General features: G+C 36.0%; 1 protein-coding gene across 4 annotated transcripts; it reads left to right on the forward strand.

Moving 5' to 3' along the window:
- The first annotated feature begins 1,142 nt into the window (after window positions 1-1,142).
- Window positions 1,143-15,687, forward strand: adcyap1b (adenylate cyclase activating polypeptide 1b). 4 transcript variants are annotated; one of them, XM_073043629.1, is made up of 7 exons: window positions 1,144-1,479; window positions 1,718-1,825; window positions 4,401-4,535; window positions 4,979-5,086; window positions 5,557-5,688; window positions 6,104-6,224; window positions 7,235-15,687. In XM_073043629.1, the coding sequence occupies exons 2-7, from the start codon at window positions 1,725-1,727 to the stop codon at window positions 7,241-7,243; spliced, it is 606 nt and encodes a 201-aa protein (XP_072899730.1). In that variant the 5' UTR covers window positions 1,144-1,479; window positions 1,718-1,724; the 3' UTR covers window positions 7,244-15,687. The 4 variants fall into 4 exon arrangements, with proteins under 4 accessions (XP_072899721.1, XP_072899730.1, XP_072899748.1 ...); XM_073043620.1 differs by having other exon boundaries at window positions 1,143-1,479; window positions 6,104-15,687; XM_073043647.1 differs by lacking the exons at window positions 6,104-6,224; window positions 7,235-15,687 and adding an exon at window positions 5,770-5,897 and having other exon boundaries at window positions 1,147-1,479.
- The last annotated feature ends 11,102 nt before the right edge of the window (window positions 15,688-26,789 follow it).

Consider the following 26,789-nt stretch of genomic DNA (forward strand, 5'->3'; position numbering starts at 1 on the left):
TTAAGGTCAAACGTCTAGGAATCTTTTGTCTCAAAGTGGCTTACCGGTTTCCTAACCTAATGCTACCCATGGTTTGGAAGATAGCGGTATAGAAGCCCGAAATCGACTTCAGGGTAGTATCCTGCAAGGTGCTCTGCGTGAGAAAACAGCTTGAAAGAATATGATCTTTCAAGCTGATTTCCCATGATATGCCCATGGCGAGAAGCAGTTAGTATGGAGGGACCTGGTGTTGTTTTCATGTACAGTATACCTCACTCAGTGTCATTGGCATTGAACAGTTTTATATCCCATGGAAGCGAGGTTCCAGGATTTGGGTTGTTAGTGCTGGCCAATGTACTCAATAATACGACAAATATTCAATTCGTATTAATTGTTGACAGTAGTAGTCGCAATGCCATTACACGGCAAGTAACAAATGTTTTTGGAATATATTGATCTGATTGATTACAAAGTAAAGTGCTTTGGATTTGATAATTAACACCATTAGGCAACAGAGGACAAAGATATAAGTTTTGTTGCATTTCAACCAAAGTTCTTATAATAATATTAAACATTGGAAGGCAACTTAGGGGTCTAGAGCATTACAACATCCTTCGGGTTGCACGGAAATGCGATCTCATACAATATTAAAACAGTAGTTTAAAACTAACTCGCGGCTTGCTGCAAGGGGAATGGTGAGATGTTCTGACACTTTGGGACTGAACATCAAACTATGTTTGGCTTGGCTTTCCCCCCCCTTCCATTGATTTTGTATCATAATGATTCCCTGAAGTTTCCGCTTTGTCACCGTAGACAGCGCGATCATTCCGGTAATAGATTTCATCAACACAGATCAATGCCTGCAAGTCATAGTTTCAAAATGCTTCTCCACAAATTTCACTTTACACCTATTCTACATTGTTTTCCCTAATAACGAATCGCCCTGTGGTGTTTATTAGTTTTATTCTTGTTGCACGTTTGAGTTGTTATTTTTCTCTGCTTACTAATCCTGAATACGCCTTGTTAAGTACTGGCACCAAAACCAGCGCAGTGGAATTTTTAATTTTCCATGTTTATGAGTGGGTTATGACTGTGGTCAGATAAACGACGAGGAAGAGTGTTATATTCCGGGAGGAATATCGCAAGCTGATGACGTCTATTCGTGATACATGGTCTTAACGTGACTTGCACCGACTCTGAAAAGGGAAGCAGTCTGATTCATGAATAAAAATCCGAGTGCAAGTGTATAACAAACAATAGTTCATAAAAAAAGATAAGATGTAGACAAATGTTTACAAAGACAACTGTTGCTATGTGCATTTCAAACATTGTTTGCCAAGATTTCTGATAATTGCATATATATAATAGTGCAGAACGGTGGCAAGTTGAACGGCATCAGAACCTCAGCGTCGCCTCAGTGAATTGCCGAGAGGAAGATTTTTCAGATTCAGAAGTTAACCTGGACCAGATCGTGTACAACACTCAACCAAACTGCAATAGGTATGTGAGAGCCAGCAAAGTTAGCCAGCGACCTAACTGCTGGGCGCTTCTGTCTTATCACAAGATAGGAAATAGAAAATTGATTTGTTTTTTTTTAAAGAAAGCACAATATATATTTTTATAACGTCTTTCTCCAATATCAAGTTAAGATGCTCATCAAACCGAATGCATTTTTTCTACTGAGCAGTTAAATGTGAATTTTGTTTTTGTTTTTAAACTTTTGATATTCGCTCCGCAGATTAAGAATGCCCAACAAAGCGACAATAGCATTCATGGTTGTGTATGGAATCATAATGCATTGCAATGTCTACTGTGCACCGACCGGAATGGAGTACCCGGGACTTAGGTAGGAACTCCGTTAGTTTTTTTTTGGTGGAGTTCACTCTTCCTGCGCGTACTTTACTGGTTTGGACATTTTCCTTGTCGACAGTTCCTTTTATCCGCCTTCTTTGCCGTATTCTCCCTTTTAAGTTACTGTTTCGAGTAGGTAAGCAGATCATCTTTCCAATGTGGCTTACTTGTTGACAGCGAGCGATCCCGGGCGCCCCGCTCCGGCGATGCCTCTTGATTTTTATCTCCCAGTCTTCATTCGCAACGTGGGAGACAGGGAGGGATGAGGTACAGGCGAAGAGCAGAGAAAGAGAGAGAGAAAAAGTGAGTGTGAGTGTGTGTGTGTGTGAGAGAGAGAGAGGGAGAGAGAGAGAGGGAGAGAGAGAGGATGATGATAATTACAAAGGGACTGAGATTTAAAGCAGTGTTACGGACACGCACGAGAAGGTAAATGTGCAACTAAAATAGAAAGAAACTGGAACCGGAAACCTGGATAAGTTAAAAAGGAACTGGAACGACTGAATGGACGATGTGAAAAAGCAGATATATAAGGTACTGCATATTTGATCTTGTTATCTGTTAACAAATGTGCCGGGGCACTCCTTGTGCTGGTAGGATTTTTTTTCTCTCTGTTTATCTCCGTTCAGCAAATTTTACACCAGGTGTTAATTCATTTCCGTGTCGCGATAGAGGATGATTGGAGCCATAGAAAGGTCGCTTCAAGGGATCGCTTCTCAGATGTTATCGAAAGTGGTATGCCAAAGCTTGTTTTGTTTAGGAATTACAGTCTGTAATGTGCTGGCGACCTTTCAGCTCCATTAATCAGATGTAAGAGAGGGAATCGAGCAATTAGTCTACATGCTGAAGAGCCAGTGCCTATCGCTGTGGGTTGACGGGGCGGCACGGGAAGTCGAGATGCTTGGTTCTGTGGTTCGGTGTGATGGAGTTGATTGCTTGGTAAATTGAATGTAGAGATTTAACCAAATGGAAGTCCCGAGAGAGTCAGTGTAAAATCGCGTCAATTACAGTCAGAGGGCGAGTTGGAGGAAGTGCAGACTATTGTTGCAAAGAGAGGGCTACCGCATTGGTCCAAGAGCGTTTATTAGTGTGAACTGCAGATTGGAAAAATAGAGTTGATAGCCAGTCTAGAGCTAACCGATTCTTAACAACTGATTTAACCCGTCTATTTCCTGATGAAATCTTCAACAGTCATTGAGGTACTACCTTTTTATTTAAAAAATGCTGCTACTTTCTTAACATTAAGGTTAAAATGTACGCAATTGTAAATATTATTTCTTTTGGAGTACGTACACAGGAAAGTTGGATTTTTAAAATGTGTATTAGCTTGTAGATAATGATAAAACGTTTCGTTTATTTGAGCAGCCCGCAAGTTAGGAAATAACCTCTGCAGGGTTCTCAGGTTTCCAGTAAACCGAGAGGGGCCTAAAACGCACCCGCGTGTCGACATGTTGACCCTGCAAATACCCGCGAGTTTCTTTATGTCAGAATCACCGGCCTTGCGATTGAAAATGGGGTTTAATAGTTAAAATATCAAACCACAATCTCGGAAAGCCATTCGTTGAGTAGATGAGTACGTCGGCGCCAATGTAACACGACTTTACGACATTGCCTAAAGCTTCGGTACTGTTTGACGTTTAATTCATCGTATCCGGAGAATTGTGGGTCTAAAGCAAGAAACGCCTTATTGTGATTTACTTCTGTTCATCGTCTTGCCTTAATGATGGGTTTGGCTATCTGCCCTAATATTTCGTTATATGGCTTTGCGTCAAGTACTGTTTGATAATCTCGTATGAACTGTTTCGACACGTTTTGCTACGTTAATGGCGTCAAATAAATATAAGTTCTTATTCTACAAAGGTTGATTGGCACGCTTGTTTTCGTTCCGGACTCCAAAGATGATCGCCATAAACTGCTTTTTTTTTACCAGTTATATAAACTAACAATTGACTGTCAACATTTACAACAATCGCCGACAGCACAAAGTTTTTTTTCGTTTGTGCTTATTACTGTAAAAACGCTACAGGGGTAAACATGAAGACCAATTGTGATTTTACATTTGTTCTTCTGGTGAAATATAAATTGATTAAAGTTTTGAAATCTCCCCGCATCATACCCCGCATCATCCCTTAGGGGAAAAACTTTGAACATTTTAAACATAAATTTCATCCCATCATAAAAGCTATGCAATTGGCTTTACGCAGTCTGCTTAAATTATTCAAGTTCTGGAATTCTCTGGGGAATAAGGCAGCGCACAATATCAGAAAGATTCGTATAGCGCCGGTAGATTTCGATTTCCAGGGTTATGAATTACTTATGGAACTGAAGATCGACGGACCAAGTTGGGCAGCGCTTGCTAGTTCGCTCACGTCTGATGTGGGTCCCGGTAGACTCCTACATCAATGCTCTAATCTCTGTACTAAGCAAAGCTCATATACGGCTATGAAAAAGAAGTAAATGACACCCAGAGAGCAAATGCAAAGCAAATGATTGTTCATCACCAACCATTTCTCTGTCAGTTCACTGTTTACCAAATCACATATATAGATCTTCATCTTTTTGATCCTTTCTAGGGACGAAGATGAGGCATATGATGAAAAAGGAAACTTACTACCCGATTTGACCTATGAAACTAATGGAAATGGCATCCGATCTCCTTCATCGATGATTTATGACCAAAAAACGTTATACAATCAGCCGGAGAAAAGGTGATATTATTTAATATTTGTGTGAAAATATATGAAGTGCTCTCCCGACTTTTGATAATAGCTTTGTGTCGGTGTTTATATATCATTTGTACATATATTTATTAAATGTTCATTTTAAGATGTGAATAATTTAAAAATAACTAAATTATGATGGCTCCCCTTTACGAGTTATATGTCAACCAGATGTGCATAAGACGGACTTCATAAAATAGCATAAATTTATGCTAATCAATTCAATAATTAAGATGCCAGACCCGTTCAGAAAGCTCTGCACTGTCTTGCAATTCAAACACCTGCAATATCAAACGCTCTATTGACGTAAAATATATGAAAAAAGGATTTATTAACATTATCAGTAAATCTAGAATCTATTTTAACAAGTAATCTTTAACGTTTAATTCTGATCGTGGATCATTGATTCATTCTTGTGTTGTGGATTTCAGATCGGGGAGAAGTGCTGGCATGATATATAATGACGAACTAAGCAAGGCTCTGAGAAACGAATATATAAAAGACATTCTAAACTCACACTTCATGAGAAAACGCGATAGGTAAGCTTCTGACATTCAGAAATCATATGTGTAAATTGTATATCTTAATATTTTTAAACGTCCTGCAATACCATTGTTCATCATATTGAACTATTTCCTTTTTATTATTTTCTGCACTTTCCTTGATATTGTCTACCTTCATTTGTTGAAGCCGCTTTCCCTACAGCCCCACCATCACCCTCTCCAACCACTCCTCTCCACCACCCCCCCATCCCCATTAATGCTGTTTACATTTGTCGTGAAGATTCCGGAAGTCGCTGTTCATAAACACATTGTACCTTGTTCAATATTGGTTGTCGGGTAAATACCCAACAGGTACGTAGCAGTTCTTTCAAATTAAAGTTCACCATCCAACAAATCGCCCCCATTCATCATTCATGGAGCAAATTGGTAAAGTCATGGGATGAGTTTAGTGCAGACTGTGCTTTGTTAAAAGTTCTTGGAGTCTTGATTTTACTTTTCATCTGCAGTGGCAGCAATGTTGAGAAGGATACGGAACCCCTGTCAAAGCGACATTCCGATGGCATCTTTACTGACAGCTACAGCCGCTACAGGAAACAGATGGCTGTCAAGAAATACCTGGCAGCTGTCCTGGGGAAAAGGTATAAACCAAAGGTTAAAAATAGTGGACGCCGAGTATTTTATTTGTAGCGACGAGTGACTACCCACTTTGTGTTTTTCAGCCCTGTCCAAGATTCGGTTGAAACGACTGAATAATCATCGCTCCTCTGTTACATAAACATGTATTTATGTATGAAGTAAAGCCATTAAAACGAATATTTTGATAAAAATATTGTTTTTTTGTAAAACACTATAGAACGCACAGATTTACTTTGTGAATGGTTCCTTTTGGGTTATATATTGCAGAGCAGATAGAGTGTGCACAAGAACAATATCCGTCTGAGCGGCTGGTTTTATACGAAATACATAGCTATATTGGGATATTGTTTCTTTTTGTGTGTGCTTATATTGTATTCAAACTAAAATTAAAAAGATAGTGTTTTTCATCCATAACAGCCCTGAAGATATTAATATTCTCCAATTTTTCGAGGGCATATTCTTTGATGCCCTGCTTGGTCTGCTTGAATGGGTTTATGGTATTGGTTTGGGAGAACTGCTGCAGCAGATACCCTTGCCGGTGAGTTCCAGCATAGGCTGCTTACACACGGGACCAATTAAAGGGCGCTGGCCCCATTACTAAATAGCTTCTCGATGTTACCTTAATCAACTTCAAACTCACATGTCGTCTGGAGTCACCATGTAGTAGAATTAACGGTGAAACCTAGGGACAGATGTCATGGAAAGGCGAACCTTTACCGAGTTACCGAAGTCTGATGCACGACTCTATTAAAAGGTGGTTCTCTCATTTATCGTTGATAGCAGATAATAAATAGGATGTAAGGAATCAAAAAAGCACGAATGCTAGAATCACCTTCTAACAATCACATCATATAAGGTGTCTTTACCCACGATTTAAAAAAAATTGATTGTTTTGTTTACATCAATACGCAGCTGCATTTCCCTTAAGACATCTCCAAACGAAGGCAGAGAGATTGAATATTGCAGATCACCTCACACAATGCTTTAGTGCTTTTATTTTGCACTGCACAAATGGGAAATGCAGCTTCGTCTAAAACGTTAAATCACGACAATCTCATTACAACCGGAGACAGGTGATCATCATCTTTTTCTGGGCATCAAACTGCGAATTAGCCTTTATCTTAAAATTCGCAACCTAAATAAGAATGACACCGACTATTATAAAACCAATATTTACACTTAAGGAACTAGGTTTCACTTTACTGAGGCGACTAAAACAGACTTGTGAGTTTCAAAAGTTAGACGACATTCGGGTTCAATGCGGAACGCATTTATTCGTGTGCTATACTCATTAAATTTCTGCTAATCATAAACGTGCTGGTCATGTGGAAGTCTGATTGCTAAAGAAAGTCACCATGGAAAATTAAAAAAAAAACAATTCGCTGTTTTAGTTTATTTGAAAATTTTTCGGTAGAAATAAAAACTAAACCAATCACAGGAAGGGCAGAGGTTGCATATATCCTTTTGGATAAAAAAATGTAACTCATAGGCATTTGAATCTGTGCCTGCATGAAATCAATCTTATTTTAATTTTGCATTCTCCTCCAGGCAAATTGACCCAGCAGGATGCAGCTTGCAGCTTTGGTGCCTTGATTCGTCATTTATATCGACATGAATTACGAGGGTTAATTTTTTTCTTTTTCTTTTAAAAGCGGCCCTACATTGCTGCAACACATCAGCTTACATTTGAGGCTCTTACAGTTCGCGGATCTTGTGGTATTTCGTTGCAAAGTTGTGTTGAGTCGGTGATTTCTGTACTGCACTAAGTGTGGTGTTCAGCCTGTGAGACTACTAATTATTCTAAACACTTCAATAAAATGTTCTGCTTCGTTAATGTTCGCGTGACCAAACCACCTTATGTATAATTATAGGGACACGAGATGCCTTACTAAACTTTACACAGATTACAGACATTTGATTGATCTTGATTAAACAGTAATAGAAACCGCAATTCTGAACATCGTTTTATTTTGTGCAGTTGTGAAAATGGAGATATCTAAATGAGTTGAGGGGTGTAGCTTTAGATTTGATAGGATTCGATCATTAATATCTAAGAAAATCTGTCAAGTTTGAATTAATGCTCTTTCATAAACATAATATCATCTAATTCTTTCATACATGCTGCCCTTATGTTGTAATTAATAATTTAAACTATCTCAATATTTTAAAAATATTTTGTGAAGGAACTAAAAAGGTTATTATATTGTGGAAAATAGGATATCTCCAACACCCAACAGAATTACCCATAATGTGTCTGATCTATAATAAAAGCTTACATAAATTCTGATAGTCCTTATGTTTGGACACCCCATAATTAAATCTCACACTTCCCAATATATTAATCACTTTCAATGTTCTTTCAAATAAAAATTGATTTCTAAACAATGTAATCTCCATTCAGTTTGGGTCCCAAATGTAGTGAAGGTGTTGAAAGTTCATAGTATGCCTGTTCCTATTGCACTTTAATCACAGTTGTCTGAATTCATTTTGCTTTCAAGACTGCATGGCCATTATTTAGAGTTCTGAAAGTTCAAAACATTCTTAATGAAATCAAAGATAAACTGTAGTTAATTAACCACTAACCTTATTTAATTCTGATACAGAACAGAAATAGCTTAATGAGTGCCTTGGTGTCATATTTGTTTCTGTGTAATCCAGGAATGGTGTGAGAAATATTTCACTAGATCTAAACTCAGGACACAAGGGATTGTTGGATATTATGCTGACCCTTACTTGTTAGTTGCTCTCATTCACCCCCAAATAACTGCAGACATACAACAAAGGCTGACATGACCCCCTTCTGGCAAATCTGCACCAGCTCCTAATCCAGGTTAATGCAATTAAACATCCCCACAAGTTCCACTGATACAAAAGGATAAAACAGACTGTATACCATCACTAATATAGAAGTGCAACCTTTCCCTTAAACCCTAAGGTCTAACTGAAGTCTCTTCATATATCTTAACTTTCAAAAGCCACTCTTAGTGGTTGCACTGCTAACATTAAATCAATTATATAAGAGAGAGATTTTAAGGAATACAATTTGATCTGTTTGATTTTAACTTTTACAGTTAACTCAGAAAATTCAAGTTCTCAAGCAGCAACATAATATTAAATATTACTTTAGTTGTCAGGTATAAGTCAGCATGGGTTGATATGATAGTTTCCATAGTATTAGCTGAAACAATGATAATAAACAACTCCCAGTTGATCAGTTGGATTAGTGAAAGATTTTTTAACAACCTAAAATCCAAAGATGGAGAATAACTGGTTGTGCCTTTAGTAATGTTAGAATTTTACAGGCAATTGGGAACAAGTCTCTGAGGCTATATTGGCATACCCCAACCCTTCCTTTCTTGGTTGAAATGAAGGTGAAACTGATGGTTTAAACATATCCCTTGGCTTCATACCACTCTAAATAGGCTTTCAAACTTCAGCAGAAATCAGTCTCAGATTAGTTTCTTGCATGGCTTGATGGATATTAGTGTCATTGTTGGATGCCCACTGGCTGTTGTGGAGAAAGTTCCTTGTGTAGGAATAAAGCTTTGTTCCAGATCCAGTTATCTAGCTTGGATTCTTCAGTGACTGGAGAGCCAGTTCTGACTCAGCACTAGAACATATCAAAAGCAAGCTTAATAAAATGCCCATATCCCAAAAGTAATGTTTGATGTAGATATTTACCAGATTGAAATGATATCACAAGGAATGTGATATAGTGTTGTTAAAAAACTTTTGAGACTGGAAGTTACCATGGTTTCATGAAGTTACTGTGGTTCTCGAACAATTGTCAAGTCAGGATCAGGAGATTGCATTACATTAACTTTCATGTTGCATGTTAATTTGCATTGATGAAAGTTCCTTTGTGTAATGGCAGACTGTGGTCTGAAATATATCTCTTTTGAGGATGATTTTAAGGATGAAAACAATGTGTGGGACCAACCTGGCAGCTCTTTAAAAACACTGTATCATGTTGCATAGTGATTCCTCGTGTAGTTCTATAGTAATTAAGGCCATAAAGGGAATACATAACATGTAAATTCACCAAGCCCTTTTAAATAGCTGCAAGTGCAGGGGAAAAGCATTAATTGTATTTATAGTGTTGTTTCTGGTAGGTAGCAAATGATGGCATGAGGTTGGAACAGGGTAGTGATGAAGAAAATGAACAAGTATGCTTTTCAAATTAATTGTTACCATAACTGCAACTATACCTGCAAAAGTGACTGTATTTGGAAATCAGCATCAGAACTCAATTGATAAATAATCCTATTTTACTTTGGTTTCCATGTATCGTGTACATGGAAAAGGTGTGCACAGTCAACAAGTCTAAACAATAGTGCTGGTTCTGGTGTAAATCTGTTATCTGACTCAGTAGCTGTGCTGATGTTAAACTAATTAATGGCTTACATTTCTTTTAGTTAAATTGATGTATACCTAAAGCAGTTATATATAGATACCAAGGCACTGTTGTGGAGAAAGCACATTATGTAAAATAATTCTCAGCATCAACTGTCACGGTCCGGTCTGTGGACTCCTCATTCCAGTTATTTCCTTTTCCCCATGTTCCGTTGGATGCCTTGATTAAGGCACCTGATCTGTATTTCGAACCAGGGAACTTAAAAGGATCCAGGGACAGCTATTCAGGGCTGGACCGTCATCAGAAGCATATCACCGGAAACCAGTCTGGCAATTCACGCTCTGGGCTGCCAAGAAGTCTGTACCTTCACTGGAGCCGCTGAGAATCGTGGGCTCTAAATTGCTTTGGTGCCTGTGGCTGCTTAGTAAATTCAGTCATTTTCGTACCCAGTTGAGTAGCCGGCCATTTTGCTGCAACTCTGAATTGGGATGTGAATCCTGTCGTTTTCATGTCTGGCTGAGAATTGCTCACTGTAGCCGGTGCGGTATGCATGTTCTGAGCCGCTGGGAATAAGGGACCGTCTGCCGAGCCCGAGTCAAGATCTGGGCCCGGGCCGAGAGCCTGCCGTTCAACTGAGTGTTTCAGGCTGTTTTAATGCCACTCGGAGCCTAGATATGAATGGACTGTCATTGTGTGGTTCTGTCTCTTCGTTGTCCAAGTCCTTCCCACTGAGTAGGTACGGCTGTTTGCTGCTACTCCTAGTTGGGTATTCTGTCTCCTCGTAGCTCAAGTCCTAGTCCAAGTTCCAGGCTTGTGGTCCAAGTCCAAATTCCAGTCTCCAAGCCGCAGTCGAGTCCAAGTCAAGATCCCAGTTCCAAGTCTGAGTCCTAGTCCAGGGGTTACTGGTTTGTTGTCCAACATTTACGTCCATGTTGCCATTTTTGTCCTTGCTCCTTGGACTTCCTAGTAACCATGAATAAACACTGTTCTGTTTATACTTCCTCTGTTGTCTGTGTCCTGCACTTGGGTCCACTCCCAATGCGCCCCCTCCCTTTGCAACATCAACAACATATTGGCAAACCTCTTTTTATATCAGAAAAAGAATGACAGGATTGACTTTACACTGAGAATAAAAAGCATTAAATATGCTAATAGAATTTCAGAGCCCTTAGTTGATTGTCTAGCACCTTTTCAAAAATGGCTTAGCACAGGGTATTAGGACAGTGAAACTTTAATTATGTAAAGCTATAAATAGGCAGGGATGAATAATTGTTCCGTGACTTCATCCCCTTTAGTATTAGAAATGGGTCTGAGAAAGAATCAGATTATTGGCTAGATTCCTGCTTAAATGCAAAATCAAATCTGAATGAGAGTGAACAGCATAGGTACAATAAAGGTCTTAACTATCAATCTGAGGATCACACTTGATCTTCTGCCTCCCTGACACTCATACTCCATCCTTCTCCAACACAAGAAAAATATGGGTTTTAGAAAAATGAATTGAAAAGAGAAATGCTTAGAACATAAATAAAATAGTTTTCATAACCTTTTAGGATATGTTCAATATCTTCTACTGCCTTATACTATCTGGTTATAGAATCTAAAACTTCTTAGTGACCAAGTTCATTGATTTGTTATGAATAAGATAGCAGGTTGGAACGGTAATGGAGGTTATGATTTTTACCCCCAGAAATAGCAAGTTATAAGATTAATTCATAGATCACAAATTATTTTAGAATCCTGGTTTTATTTTTATCACTGGTTATTTCCTAACAGCTAGACTCAAGAAAGGAAAAGTTTTAACATTTTCATCAAGTATGAAAGTATTGGAGAGCAGAGAGAAGAAAGAGATGTGAGACCAAGTATTTACCAAAATATAAATGGGGAAAAAGAAAAGGAACTGGGGAAAAAAAGGAAAAGAAACAGATGCAAATATATTTCAAATCTTGAAACTACACATTAGAAGCAAAAAAGAATTATTATGAAGCTATCTTTCAAATCCCTATAAATTTCTTAATTAAAATGGGAAGCAAATATTAAATATCGGTAAGCATGGGGAAAAGACGATGTAGAATTAAAGCTGCTAATGAATTTAGAACTAACTTTACATGAGTCCAATATTTTTTTTTACCAGTTGTGTCTTGAATTTGTAGAAAACCTCTGTGGTTATATGATTCATTGATCTCTCACAGCCTTAGTGTGTTACCCAGTTAAGAAGTAACCTCCAGTCGTGCTATCTGCCTCCTGCTGCTAATCACCTGCATAGGCTTCCAGCTCATATTCCTCCAGATAATAATAAAAGGCAAGTGAAAGCACCAGGCAGTTCTATACTTCATGGAAATAAGAACTCCAGCTGTGTATTTTGAATGTCTTTTTATGCAATACTCAATGCTGGAATTTCATACTAGTCTGGGAGAATTCTAAAGGAGATCTGAGTTAGGGTAGAAATGATGTTAAGTTGTTGGTCACTTTCAGTATCGTTGCTGTTAAGTGAATAACACAACTTCAAGCTGTGACTCAGTGACCTGTAATTGGTACAACACGTGCACTAGTAAGCTTGACATTGCTGTTTGTTGCTGTTGCATTTAGGGAGTAAAGGTTGCATTTCATGGTCTTGCTTACATACTGTAATCGATATTCATGGAAGCTTGGAACAAGACAACTAAAATCTTAGAGACTAAGGGTATTAATATTCTTTGTCAAAAATCTTAAAATACCTTTCTGCCGCAGGTTATTATCACTGAGTTTTGATACTACCTTTTTGTCTCAGTAGTGAGTCTGAATGAGAGCAGGATGAACAAGAATATTACAAAAACAGCAAAAATGGGAAAACTGCTAAAACCAGAAAATGCTGAAATGCACAGTAGGTCAGGCAGCATCTGGAAAAGTAAGGGTAAGTTAACATTTTGAGTGTAAATGCTGATCAACCTTCTGTGCATTTCTAGTATTTATTGATGTAATGTTTGTTAGAAGTTACTTCACACACTAAAAATATGCCATTGATTTACTTCCATAATGTTCAGTGACATGAGAAGATTTGTTTCCACATGAAAGAATGAGATGAAAGGTAGAATGCAACAGTAAGGGATAAGATTAAACTTCGTGGAGTATAAAGAAATACTGAGCAGAATTCTAATGTGGACAATACTGGGATCATTTTGCTTACTTTGAATGGATGTAGGATTTAGGAAAGAAGGGATCAATATTACAACTTGATGATAATGAAAAATGAGGGATGAAAAGAAGATAGATTACAGATGAAAATAGAAAATTAAATAAATCAATGAATTAATCAATGTTGCACATCTTTAATAAATTAACCTTACTGGTAGCAGTTTAAATGGTGCAAAGGAGCATAAGCAGCTTAGTTTGCAGATACTTGGCCTTCAAGACAGCAGTAAAGCTTTGATGAAGCAATTGCTTTACATATATAAATATAGAATGCAAGAACAGAGGGATTTTGCAAGCACATAAATTGTGTATGGATATATAGTAGAATAAAACTGTAGTTATAGTAATGTGCCATGGCATAGATATTTGTGCTTGATCACTGGAACTAAGTTTGCAACACAGGGCCAGCAGCAGGTTGTGTTCGGCTTCATAAACACACCCCAATATCTTCAATGAACTAATTTCAGAAGAATGATATGAGCAACTATTAATATTTTGTGTGCTTTGATCAAGCAGTCAATTTCTGTTGCAGAAACACAGATCCCAAAAGATTAAGTTATGAGATTGAGTCCTATAGATCCAGTAATTAGTGTTTAAGCACAAGAAAATGTAACTTTTAGAAGGAATCTATCCCTCTTAGTCTACATTAACACTGACCCAAAACATTAACAACTTCTTTCCCTCTACAGATTATGTTTCTCCAACAGATTGTTCTTTTTGCTTCAGATTCCAGCATCTGCTGTCTCTCATATCTCTAGTCTATATTTGTTTCTAGGCCTCAAGACACAGGAAACTATTCAGTGTCACAAGCAACTGCCAAAAGAAAATTGACCTGCAAGTTTTCAGAGTATCTACTGTACGCTCGGGCAATAAATTTGATCTTTCCAGTTTCATCTATATCTTGAAACAAATTTTAAAAAAACCTTAAACTGGTAAAGCACTTTAGTTAGGATATTGATGTGCAATTGTTGTGCAAAAGCAACGTTACATTATATTATAGATTCATTAGGATGTTAATCAAGAATGAAATACTAGTTATAAAGAGAGATTTAGAATGAGTTACTTCTTTCAGGGAAAAGTTAAAGTTTCAGCTGAAGATTTCTTGAAGATTATGAAGTCTGTACAGAAGGTAAATTATGATTTTATTTTCTTCTGATCACAAAAATGATAACTTGAAAATAACCATTTAAACTAATCATAACATGACTTGAATAAAGAACTAGAAACAAAACTACGTAAAGGTTGTAAGAAATCAAAGTTTCCTATAACAATGTATGGGGTATGAGCAGCAGGTATCATATATAGAGAAAAATATCCATGCAAACTTATAAGGCAAAGCAATCAATTTGAAATAGCCTCAGAATGACGGTATCCATTGTTAATGATACTGTCAGGGTGAGGAACTTCCCTGTAAGTTTGTGTACAGTTCATAATAGAAATGTAATATTGGCCTTCAAGTAATGAGCACAAATTGCCCAGATTGCTGCTAGGCTTCAAGGTAGAGTGATTACAAAAATTGGCCATGTATTCCTGGAATTTTTAAAGTGATGATTGGGTTGACTGTGTTTTGGAATTTAGAAGGAATCTTGAAAAGTTGTCTAAAATGAATTCCCAGAGTTACAGGCTGACAAATTGCAAAAGAAGTGTTGTTGTTTACATTTGGTCTGCATGAAGAGCTCAGTGTCAATGGAGATGCCAAACCCCTGGTAAAAAGCACCCAGCATGTTTAGGACTTCTGCTTTTCTAAGAGAATCCCAATGTTTTACACACTTATGGATTGAGGGGGTATTGGAAGTGCCAACAGTTCAAAGCAAATCTATTGGCCTTTCCCAGGACCCTTGGCAAAGTATTTTATATCTGATAGAGTCAAAACAAGCTTATAGCATTACATCACAGAGCAGCATATTTTACTAAGTACCTAGCCCAGCGTAAAGCTTAACAAAATACAGCAGAAATGGGAAATCTCATGTAACGTAATCTCCTTCCACCTTTGATTTTTCTGAAATTACAGTCAGCATATGCACATAGTTTCTTTTTCTGTTAATGCAATTACATTAACATTATTTATGCAATTTAATAGTTCATAACTTATTCAGATAATTCTGTACTAAGAGCACTGGTACTGAGGAGACATGTCATCACTGTAAAGTCTGAATGAGTACCTGTCATTGTCTATTATCTAAATGTTGTTATGTCAGATACAAATAATCTGCACTGCATGTGAGTTTTTGTATGCTCCTAAGATAAAATCTTATACAGATTTTTGCATAGCATCACCCATGTATATGCACTTTAAACACAAACTAGAGAGCAAAGGGTTCACATCCATTTTGAGCTATAAATACTGACTTTTAAAAAAATTTTACAGTGTGTAATCACACAAAAAAGTTTTAAATGAGAATTTTCTGAGTGTATATAGTCATTTTCTTGAATTTTCTTGGATCTGGACTGGCAGCTAGTTGGGAATTGCATATCTCTGGCAGCTTTCCATTGCTGACATGAATGGAACAGGTTAGCATATTTAAAAATGTTAATAGATTTTTCATAGCTTGCATTTTATTTAACAGAAATGAATGTGAAATATCTTGAACAAAAGCATTTCCTCTGTTTTTAACATATTCACATTAGGATGATTAACATTTTAAAAGGAGTTTATGAGAGTTGAAATAATAGATCAAATGTTAAAATAATATTTTTGCACTTTACATTGCTCATTTTATTTACTGAGATTCATTTAGATTGCTTAAGCATTTTGATCTCACTCAAAACTTATATCTAAGTGACAGAATTAAATGTAGATGCTGCTCATAGTAAATTACATTTTAATTACAACATTAGACTAGTTTATTTGTGCCATTGCTAAACTTGAGGATTCCATTTAACAGAAAATTCACCATGGTGGTGTTAGACACCTTTGTACATCTATCTAATCTTTGTTATCCGAGGAAGCAAGAACCAGATGAATGAAATTTGACTTTCACACTTGCATTATCTTTGACATCTTTAATTACAACTTTCAGTAGTATTTTTCAGACAACTATCACAAAGATCTCATCCTAGTGTTCAGCATTTAAGCATAAATATTTTAAAGAAATGTGAAAAAGAACAAGACATGAATATTAGTTGTAACACATTATAATGGCTTGATTTTACAATAATCTGGAGTGGTAAGGTTCTAGCATTGAAATACATCATTGGCCAATAATTATACATTAAAGGAAACTTACAGAGAACCTGTGGTCTATCCCAATGATTATCCTGAGCTCCCAGTTGCATGCCTTTTTGTTTCCCCTTTCTACTTTCACATTGACCTTTTTTGTTCTTTGCCTTGTTCTTGAGACCAAAGCATACTAGAGGAACAACTCCTCATTGACCACCTGGCTAGTTTGTAATTCAGTGGCATGAACAATCAATTTTCCAGTTTCAGGTAACCCTTATTTCCTGTTTTCCTATCCATCCCTACTTTTCCTTCTGATTCACCTCTTATTGTCCCATTTCTTATAGCCACCTCTCTAACTGTCCATCACACTTTTACCATCCCATCTCCCTTCTTTTTCCATGAACCTACTACCATATATTTTACTCACTGCATTTGCCCTTTTTCCCACCTGACTTTGGTTCCATCTGCCCATCATCACTTTCCTTGCCTATCAAACTCAACTACTGGTACTCTTTGTGCTCTTGCTTATCACCTTTCTAGCAAACTCTGCCTTCACTCTCTCCTCAACTGGCTTTAACTGCCTTTTTGTTTGCCTCCACCAACTATCCACCTGCCTAGGTCTTGCAGCTCCACACTTCCCCTCTCCTTTCTGACTCCACCTGCCTATCATCCTTAACCCCTCCTCGGTCCAACAATCACCTCCCCTGTTTTTCCATTCGACATTTCCTCTTTTTTTCTGGCTATCTCCACTCTCAGTCCTGATGCATCGTCTCAGCTTGAAACATTGACAATTCCGTACCCTCAATAGATGCTGCTTGACATGCTGAGTTCCTTCAGCAGATCGAATGTTGCTTCAAATGCACATTTATTGTGCTGGGCATGTGTCATTCTCTGCACCAAAATTCAGGTCCATCAATGCACTGATACTTTTATTTTTCAATAACTCAAGATGTCTAAACTTTAAAATAAGATAAATATAGATTTTAGTTACTAAAGACTTTAAATACATATGAAAGCAAGACTGACATCAAAGTTACAGCTGTAGTTCTTCAATTTTTCTATTTGTACATATCAGTATTAGAAAATCTGTCAGCCAAAGGTAAGATCACATAAAAATGACAGCTCATAAATATTTTGTTTCAAAATAGCTTTATCTAGACCAAAACTTGACATATCATCAGAATGAACAGCAATTGTAAATGGCTAGTGCCAAAAGTAATGTGTTGCACTATTGTTCAGGATCCAAAGAAACATAAATACTATTGTAATAGCAACAAGAAATAAATGTTAGTCTAAATATTATTGAAGTGATGGCTGATTATATATTGTAAGCTTCATTGCCAATACCTGCAAAGACTATTAAAGAAAAGGAGATGGAGTAAGGAAGTCTTGCTACAACTGAGAGGACTCGTGTCCTTGGTACAGTTTTAATCTCCTTATTCAAGTAGAAGTATCCTTCAATAGAGGTGGTGCATTAAGTATTCAGTGGCATGATTCTGGGATGAGAGTTCTCTTATGTGGAAAAAGTGGTATAAGTTCTTTGTAGTTCAGAAGAATGATAACGCTTTGCTTTTTTTTGTGAGTATAAAACTAAGAGCCTTAGTCTCAATATAACAGCTGAGATGAAGAGGAATTTCTTGTCTCAGAGGGTTATGTATCTTTGCAATTCTATATCCTAAGGAGCTGTGATGTTGAGTCTGAAATAGATATTTGTATTACAGGGCAATGAAAAGCATGGGACACAGCAAGGAAATAGTTGAGATCAAAGATCAGATCAACCATAATCTAATTGAATGGCAGAGTGGTTTTGAGGGGTCATGTGGCCTTTGTTAATTCCCACTTCTTACGTTATTGTAGCACATATTGATGAATAATGAAATGATTAAATCTTTGTTTTTTTCATTTTTTAATACACTTAAATATCATAGAATTATCAGAATCAGGTTTAATATCACCAGCATATGTCGTGAAATTATTTTATTGAACAAAAATTTTCACATCGTGTATTCATTGAGAAGTATAAAACAACAGTTATCCTAGTGAGCTTCAGGTAATCTCTCTCTTGGTATGTGGTTAGAATATTAGCAAATGCACTGTAACATTGCTAATGGATGAAATATTAGTGGAAGAGTTTCCACTGGTGGTTTATTTATACTGTCTCATTTGCAGCTTCAGAAGTGTATTAGTATAAAATTGACTCAATACTAGGAAGTCAGTTTTATCATCTTACTCCTTAATATGTTAAAACATAAAGTCTCTCGGAGCTAATCTTAACCTTCCTGGCCTTCACATAGCTCATAGTCTTATTGCAATGTAAGATAGAGCAGAGGATGAATCATAATCCACAGAGAAGTTATTTATATAATAAGGGAAAATGTTTTTTATCTTTCCCTTCTGATATTAATTGACGTTGGGAGGTTTTTGACTGGAGCTCAGTGCATATGTGATGAGCACCAACACGATCATCCGGATCAGCTGATTTGAAACTGCTTTTGAAAGTTACACTGGTATTTGAAGTATCTAATCTTTTTCACAGCAAATTCTTAATCAAAAGGCCACAGAATTGACTTTGAATGTGCAGTAATGCAATATGCCTTAGAAATTAGGTCCATAATTTAACACCATTGCCTTTAAAACTGTTCTTAGCTGCACAGTACATTCTGAAATTTAATCTCATGCATTTGGATTAGAAGTTTACATATAATATTTGCATGATTATTTATTTGAAAGGGTATGCATTAGAACTGTTGAACATGCGGAGTCCATTGTACCATACATAGAACAATGTGATATGCTAGACCCTTCATGTTTTAATTGACTCCTGAAATTTAGTTTATTCAATCCCATGGAATCAACTGTGAAAAATAGATTATAGCACACACCCAATGGGTTTATTTTATTTAGCATAACTGATCCAAGGCTAAATGTCTAATTTTATTAGTAATCATATTCCATGTAGAAATGTCTTTGCGCTAGCTTATGATCATGTTGATGCATTGACTGATTCCATTCCTTTTTATCCAGTCAACCAGGGAATCATCTGCAATGGTTTCTCTCACTGTGTTTGCACTGTCATCTTGGGGTTCCCTGAGGATGCACATTTGGCCACTTCCTATATTAGGCATTGATCCATGATGATATGTTACTTGAATTTCAATTTTCAAATGTATGCTTCCAATACCATCTCTATTTTACCATAATTTCTTCTGACTCCTGCACTGTGTATAAATGGTCAGCCTGCTTGTTTAACATGCAGTTGCTAATGAACAGAATTCCCCTCCGGCTAAGTATTGAGAAACTCAAAGCTTTTGACTTCAGTTGCCATCACAATCTCTTTTCTCTAGCCACTAGTTCAATCCTTCTTCCTACTATGTCAGAAATGACTGAATTGGAAACAGACTGGTTGGTATCTTTCTTAACTTAGTGATGAACTTTTAACTATATAACTCTGTCATTATCTGAACCATCAATTACCATCTCTGTAATATTGTTCTATTCCATCTCTGCCCTAAATCATCTGCTCTGAATTTTTTTTTTACACCTATACCTGCTTATTCCCATACTCCTCTGTCGGACTTCCTTGTTTGGTCCTTTGTAAACTTGAGGCCATCCAAAATGCTGCTGTTAATGCCTTAACTTGAACAAAATACAATTCATAGGCAACACGAGTGAATCTGCAGATGCTGGAAATAAAAACACAAAAACACAAAAAACACAAAACACCCTCCTGATGAAGGGTTTTGGCTCGAAATGTCGTCACTACCTCCTCCCATAGGTGCTGTCTGGCCTGCTGAGTTCTGCCAGCATTTTGTGTTTTTAAAATACAATTCATCTTTGTTTGATGATATTCATTGGCTCCAATCAATTGTGCTAGGATACCTCAGAAAGAAATGCTATATAATAATGCTAACCTCACAGGAGGAAGGAGATTGATAAATTCTCTGATATAAACCAGTCAGGATATGCACTTGAATTAAAAAAAGAAAATGCTTGAAATGCTCACCATGTCAGGTAGCATCCATGAAAAGAGAAAGATTGATGTTTTGGGTAAATTAACTTTCATCAGAAGTGCACTTGAAAGGTATGGAATCCAGAAACGTTTAAGGCAAAATATTGAGAAAGGTGATTTTCTCACATCCTGACAAACTGGTTCTCTGTCAGGTGTGTAGAATTGGTAAATTTTCCCATATATTTTATAAAGCTGTTACAGCCTTATTTATTATTTGATGGAAGGTGATAGTTGTGCATGTGTAATAACAATGGACAGCAATGGTGAGAGAAAAGCTGGAACTGCTAGTTCAACAACTGCACCGAGACACATGTTTGGCTAGCCAAAATCATACTGCAGCACACCTGGATTGGCATTGTGATCATTAAATATAAATCTGGACTCTGTACTGCATCAACAAGTTTATAGTCACTTGTAAGAACTTATGAGTAATCCAGGATTGGGCTGTAAAGTTGACTTTCTGTCAGACTACATTTTATGTAAAACAGATTCATATTGGATTGAGCTCAGTATAGTTTTAATAATGCTGATTTTGACTTATCAAATATTGAGGTTGTCAAATATTCTTATGTATACAATTTGCTTTATGGAACCAACCCAGGAATGTAACTTATGTCAACTGACATCTGTGATTTGACTTAAATTTTCGATAGTCTTGGGGACCTAAGCAGAAATGGAGACTTTTGGATATATGATAAGCTGCAACATCTGATGAAGTGCTGTTGAAGCTAAGATTTAGAAAGAACTGGCTGGTTCATTCAGGTAGGCCAGTGAGGAGAGGGCAGGATTGGAAAGGAGGAATACTGAAAAAAGTGGAAAATAAGTAAAGTGATGGAACAAAGTCGAGACAATGGAAACTCATGAGGAATTAATGGACTGATGGAGTTGTGAAAAGAGCTGTGAAAATGACATCAGCAACTATGGTTAAGGAGAAATCAGCATGCATGTGTTTGAGTTGTTAAAAATAAGGAAAGGAAGAGGAGGAAGTTTTTGCAAATTGTGCATAAGTGATAAAATATGAAAGAAAGGCAGGTAAAATCACAAGAAGTTCCAGAACAAGATCCAAACTTACAGAATTGAAAATTTATTTCCAACAATTTTCCCCTCATCCACAGAGCATTACATTTCTGAAATGAAGATTGTTTTACTTGGTAGGATTAGATGAACAAGAATTGTGATTTTTGGCTGTTTCATGCGAAGACTAATGAAAAACTAGACATAATAGCTTCAGTATTTCTGTCATTCCCTATGTAATGTAAGGACAAAAAGAATTAAGTTGCGATGCTTTAAATAACAGCGGAACTTTTGATGCTATATATAATAATGTGCAAATGTAGTAATAAAAAGATAAAATACAATGAACAAGAAAGCATGCTTCACTTAAAACTCTTACTAGAATTACCAGCTAAATGCAAGTTGCTGTTATAATCTTTTAATTGATTAAAGCTTCTTTCAGAATAAGATTGCAGACCTGCCACTTTTTCTTGGCAGTTGCCAAATCTTAAGCAATCGTTAGAACCCCAGAGTTTGGTATTCTGCAATGCTCAAGCAACAAATTCACGTATATTATAAGTCTTTGCAGATGCAAATAAATATACAGCATGAGGAAACAATATTAGACAATTGATGTCAGACTATTTACTGCTCATATTATTTTCTATTATCTGACGATCTGATCCCTTTTCAGTAAAGTGCCATTTAGTGCAGCTATAACACCCGTTAAAGGTTGAGTGACCTGCTTAGTCCAAACTGAGAATTGTCTCACTGAGGATGTGTTCATGATTGATTGTTTCAATTTGTAAATAGGGATATTATTATTGATGAGCAGAGCAAAAATGGTGACCATTAATTGTGAACATATTCTTCATCACGGTATTTGCTTTGAGAATTCTTAGTAGGAAAAATAGTCGTTTTCTGGATATATAATGGATTATAAATATGTGATTTATTTCTCATTATGCTGCTACTTTCTAAAAATTTTTCAGTGCAATTGTGCTTGTGAAATGAATCTATATACTTACTGTGGAGGATAGTAAATAAAGTTTCAAACCAGTGTTTGGCGGAATAAGTTACGAAGGAGAGTAATTGAAATAGACAGTTTAAAACAGTTTCAGGACAATGCAATTCTAACTGTAGAGTAGCAATAGTGGTGGCTGGACCTATTTTATAGGAATGGTAAATGTTACTACATGGCTATGGGGCAGAGCTGAGCACAGGTTGCTGATGGGGAAGATTAGCACTGGCAAAAGCTAGCTGGGCTGAATAGCCTGCTTGTGTGATTTAAAGAAAGAATTGTCAGCTCAGTTGTCTATAGTATGGCAGTCACTACTTTTCTAAAGCACTTTTATTTATTAAGAATAGTAAACAATGACATTTGGTAGCAACAGATATGCTACATATGGTATAATTAGAATACATTATTAAGACTGATTATATACAACCTAACTCCCACTTTTTATAGTGATGATTTTCGCATGTGAATACTGAGTGAAGCATCAATGAGATGCAGCAGTATAGCACTGGAGGAGTACTACATGGTTGAAGATCAAAAATATTCTGCCAATACCTCAAAAAACAGCGAAGGTGTTTTCCAGAGAACCTTGGCCATATGTAAAACAGATTCTATGGATTTTCACATTGTTGCTTTTTGGGACTTTGTTGTGAACGTGTGAAGCATAAATACTGTAAGGACTGAGCAAATAATTGGTTGTCACACTCTATCATTTTGACTTTTGATAATGATAATATTTGTCAATGATAGTATTTCATAAAATCTTTGATGGAACACCTGAGGTAGTGAAAAGTACTATATAAATGCATAACATTTTTTTATCCTTTTAACTTAATTTTAGTTCAATATATTCCGTGGGCTGTCATATTTTGCTGGTTATATCTGTAAAGGTTGTTCATACTATTTCACTGTGGTAATGATATCATTCCTTATCATTCCTCTGATCAATTATATTCAGTACTGCATTTATTACCTTCAGTACACAAAGTACATTTTATCAGCCTGCTTTGGGTTTTGAGCAGATACACTGTTTTGTTTTTATAAAAAATTAAACAATACATTTTCAATTTGCTCTGATTGTATCACAGTTGTTAAAACTTGAATTTCTGTAATTATGAACTATCTGTTGACATCTCTGCCTACTGTATACCCGCAGCTAGAACAAAAAAGAAAAAAAAATTGCTTCAATGACATCCATATGTTACATAATAAAAATAACATTTTGATGGAAATAATTTCAAGGTAGAAACTCCAGCTCCATGTTTATGTGATCAATCCAACAATGTTAACTGCCTTGTAAACATTTTTATATTTATTATTATCTGGAGAATGCATTTTTGGTTTTTAAAACAGAGGCATTGAAAGAGACAGATGTGATCTTAGTTCAAGTATACTTGGAGAATGAGTCTTTTTATATGATGCAGCCTTAGTGCTTATTAGTGCATGCATTGTCTATTAATAACACTAGGTGCATGAGGTGAAAATACTTTTGTTTTGGGAGCAAGAATTGAAAATAATTATATAATTTGAGCAAGAAATCTCTTGCCATTTAAAATAGTTTTAAAAGTAGTTCAGTAAGACATGGTTAACAGAACAATCTTTTTATTAAACAACAGTATTCACAAATGAAGTAACTCCAGAATAAACACTTATCACAGTGTTCCTTAAAGAAACAAACAGCTGATTGAACAGTGCCTTGAGGTATTACTTACACGTAACACTTTCTCATACTGTGCTTAAGTATGTACATGCCAAAGATAAAGTCCTATTTAAACAAATCTCATTTGGTGAACAGGTATAAAATACTTCAGATCGAGCTATTTTGTGAAAGGATAGAGATATAACTGAATTCATTTCAGAATTATATTTTCTCTGAAGAATGATTATAAGCTCATTCCACATATAAAAAAAGTGTTGGATGGGAAGTTTGTGATGAAATAAATTTATTAAATAATTATTGCATTTTTACAGCAAAAAGAGGCTATTCGTGTCACTGAAACTAAGTTAATCAAAGAAGAGTCACACACAGCCTAATCCCACTTTCCAGCTCCTACTTTGCAGGATATGCCACTTTCCCTACACAGCCAAGTAATTTGGATCTGAAACAAGATTTCATAACTTAGTATTTTTAAGATATACTACAACAAAAAATATTTGGCTATATGACTAAGTCATTCAGTTGAAACTAATACCTGCACTGTGTTTCTTGAATTTAGTTTAGGTGAGCAAGCCTGTTAGTTTACTTAACTGCACAGATCAAATATCAGAAGAACATTTACTTTTCTAAGTTTTTCTCACACTACATTTCCTCTTCTGATGTTTTACAGCTGCAACATTAATTCATAGTGAATAGACAGAAATTATCAAAATCTATTTTGATATCTTTGGTTTGAGTGGACCTCAAAGTGAATGATGTTGAATGAGTTTAAGTGTCTGTGTCATTAAAAAAAAATTAACCCGTTCCTATTAGCTCGCATATTTTATATTCATTTAAGGTTTTACGTTAAATAGTGAACAGATTAAACTGCTGAATTATCAGTTTTGCATCTTTTGCAAATGATTACAAAAACATCGCACTATACAAGAGAAGACTAACTGTACAACACTGTCAGAGTATCAACTGAGGGATATTTTAGCTCATGGTGATTGAAACTTGAAAAGTAGTTTATGATACCACTGGCTAAACACCGCACACGTATATTTTGTTAATTAGTATAATGTAATAAAGTTTAATGTTTCAGCTGATTTGCTTGGTATCAGGTGCACGGGTAAACTTTTTGCCTAGATCTAAAACCATGTGAGGTTTATGTCAAACTTGTGGTGTTGCACTTGTTCAACTGTTGAATTAATACACAAGGAAGTGGGAATGAGGAATATAACCTTAATTGCCAAGGCTGTTTACAAGGCTTTGCATGATACTATGTATTTATTTCAAGGCTGAATAGAATAAATAGATTGGGTCTGTTCCAGTGATAAAATGCACTGTATAAATGGAAAGTGTAACCAAATGGACTACATGGTCATTTCTCATAGCATGATTTTTAATGTTATGAAGATAAATGATTATCTATTTGGTATAATACCTTTCTGTAGTTCACATATTTTTGTATGTTGTATACAGTTTAAATGTTGTATTTTCTAATGTTGTGAGATCAATGCTCGAAGCTAGAATCATAAGAAAATAAAGGCAAATTTATTGGACTGCATGCTACATAAAAGCAATTTGCATGCTTAGTGCTCACACAAGCATATCTAATTGCATTGCCTGGAGGAGGATTTCTCTGAGGTATTAAATAGCAAACTTAATACATTATGTTGCCTCTTACAAAAAATCTGTTACAAATTGATTCTATGGTATTGAAAGCAAGCAAGCTCGACAATCATGTTTTGTTCTTTGCCCTACTCTTTGGATGGAGATTGTAGTATTCATGTTTCCCTGTCACAAAACAGGAGATCTATGTTAGGAATTCCCTTACCATATCTGTGTCACTTCAGTGTCTAAAATGTTAATTTTGTTTCCTTTAAATGAATATTTTAAGGTAAAATCACACACACACATACGGATATATACCTATATATAGCTTTCCCATTTTAGATTTCCAAATTTGACAAATGTATTTGACAAATGAGAAATACTTCAGATTCATATAAATCTATATACAATTTATCTTGAAACATGTTTATGCTTTATTGTTGCATTATTTGCTGCTTGAAATGATCAACTCTGTTTGTGTGACAACATTAAAGATGCTTTATCTTCAATTTATTTATAGTTATTTACAACAATGACTCATTGCTAATATGTAACCTTATCATTTGTATACCAACATAATTTATCTTTGTATTAAAATAATAATTTTATTTTGCAACGACTTACCACCAGCTTTCCAAGCCACAATGTTCAATAGCATCAAAACACTTAATGTCCATGCAAATTATTTGATCAATGATGAAGATTATTGAAGCAATTTGATTAATCTACTTGTTTAACAGAGCACAGGAAGATATCTTAAATTTTGTCATTGGGTAACAAATCATAACTGAGCTCAGATTGATCTACTCCAAATGGTCAACCTAAAGAACAATTTAATTCACCCTTCCATCCTTGCTTAACCCACAGCTATAATAATTTTTTTCAAACACTCTCAATGCCTGGTTTGAAGTTGTCTCTTTAAACCACAATTCATAGGAGCAGAATTAGGCCATTTTGTTCATCGATCTGCTCTGGCATTCCATCTTGATAAATTTATTACCCCATTTTCCTGCCTTCTCTTCATAACCTTTGACACCCATAATAATTAAGTACCTATCAACATCCACTTTAAAAATACCGAATGACTTGGCCTCTACTGTCATCAGTGGCAATGAATTCCACAAATATCTTGGTTAAAGAAATTC

The sequence above is a fragment of the Hemitrygon akajei genome, chromosome 1 (genome assembly GCF_048418815.1).
Source record: "Hemitrygon akajei chromosome 1, sHemAka1.3, whole genome shotgun sequence".
Taxonomy (NCBI): domain Eukaryota; kingdom Metazoa; phylum Chordata; class Chondrichthyes; order Myliobatiformes; family Dasyatidae; genus Hemitrygon; species Hemitrygon akajei.

Excerpts from the sequence above, each read along its gene's own strand:
- adcyap1b (XM_073043620.1), top strand. The coding sequence starts at position 1,725 with ATGCCCAACAAAGCGACAATAGCATTCATGGTTGTGTATGGAATCATA. Across the intron at positions 4,536-4,978 it reads TACAATCAGCCGGAGAAAAG|ATCGGGGAGAAGTGCTGGCA; the intron begins GTGATATTATTT and ends TGTGGATTTCAG. Across the intron at positions 5,689-6,103 it reads GCAGCTGTCCTGGGGAAAAG|CCCTGAAGATATTAATATTC; the intron begins GTATAAACCAAA and ends CATCCATAACAG.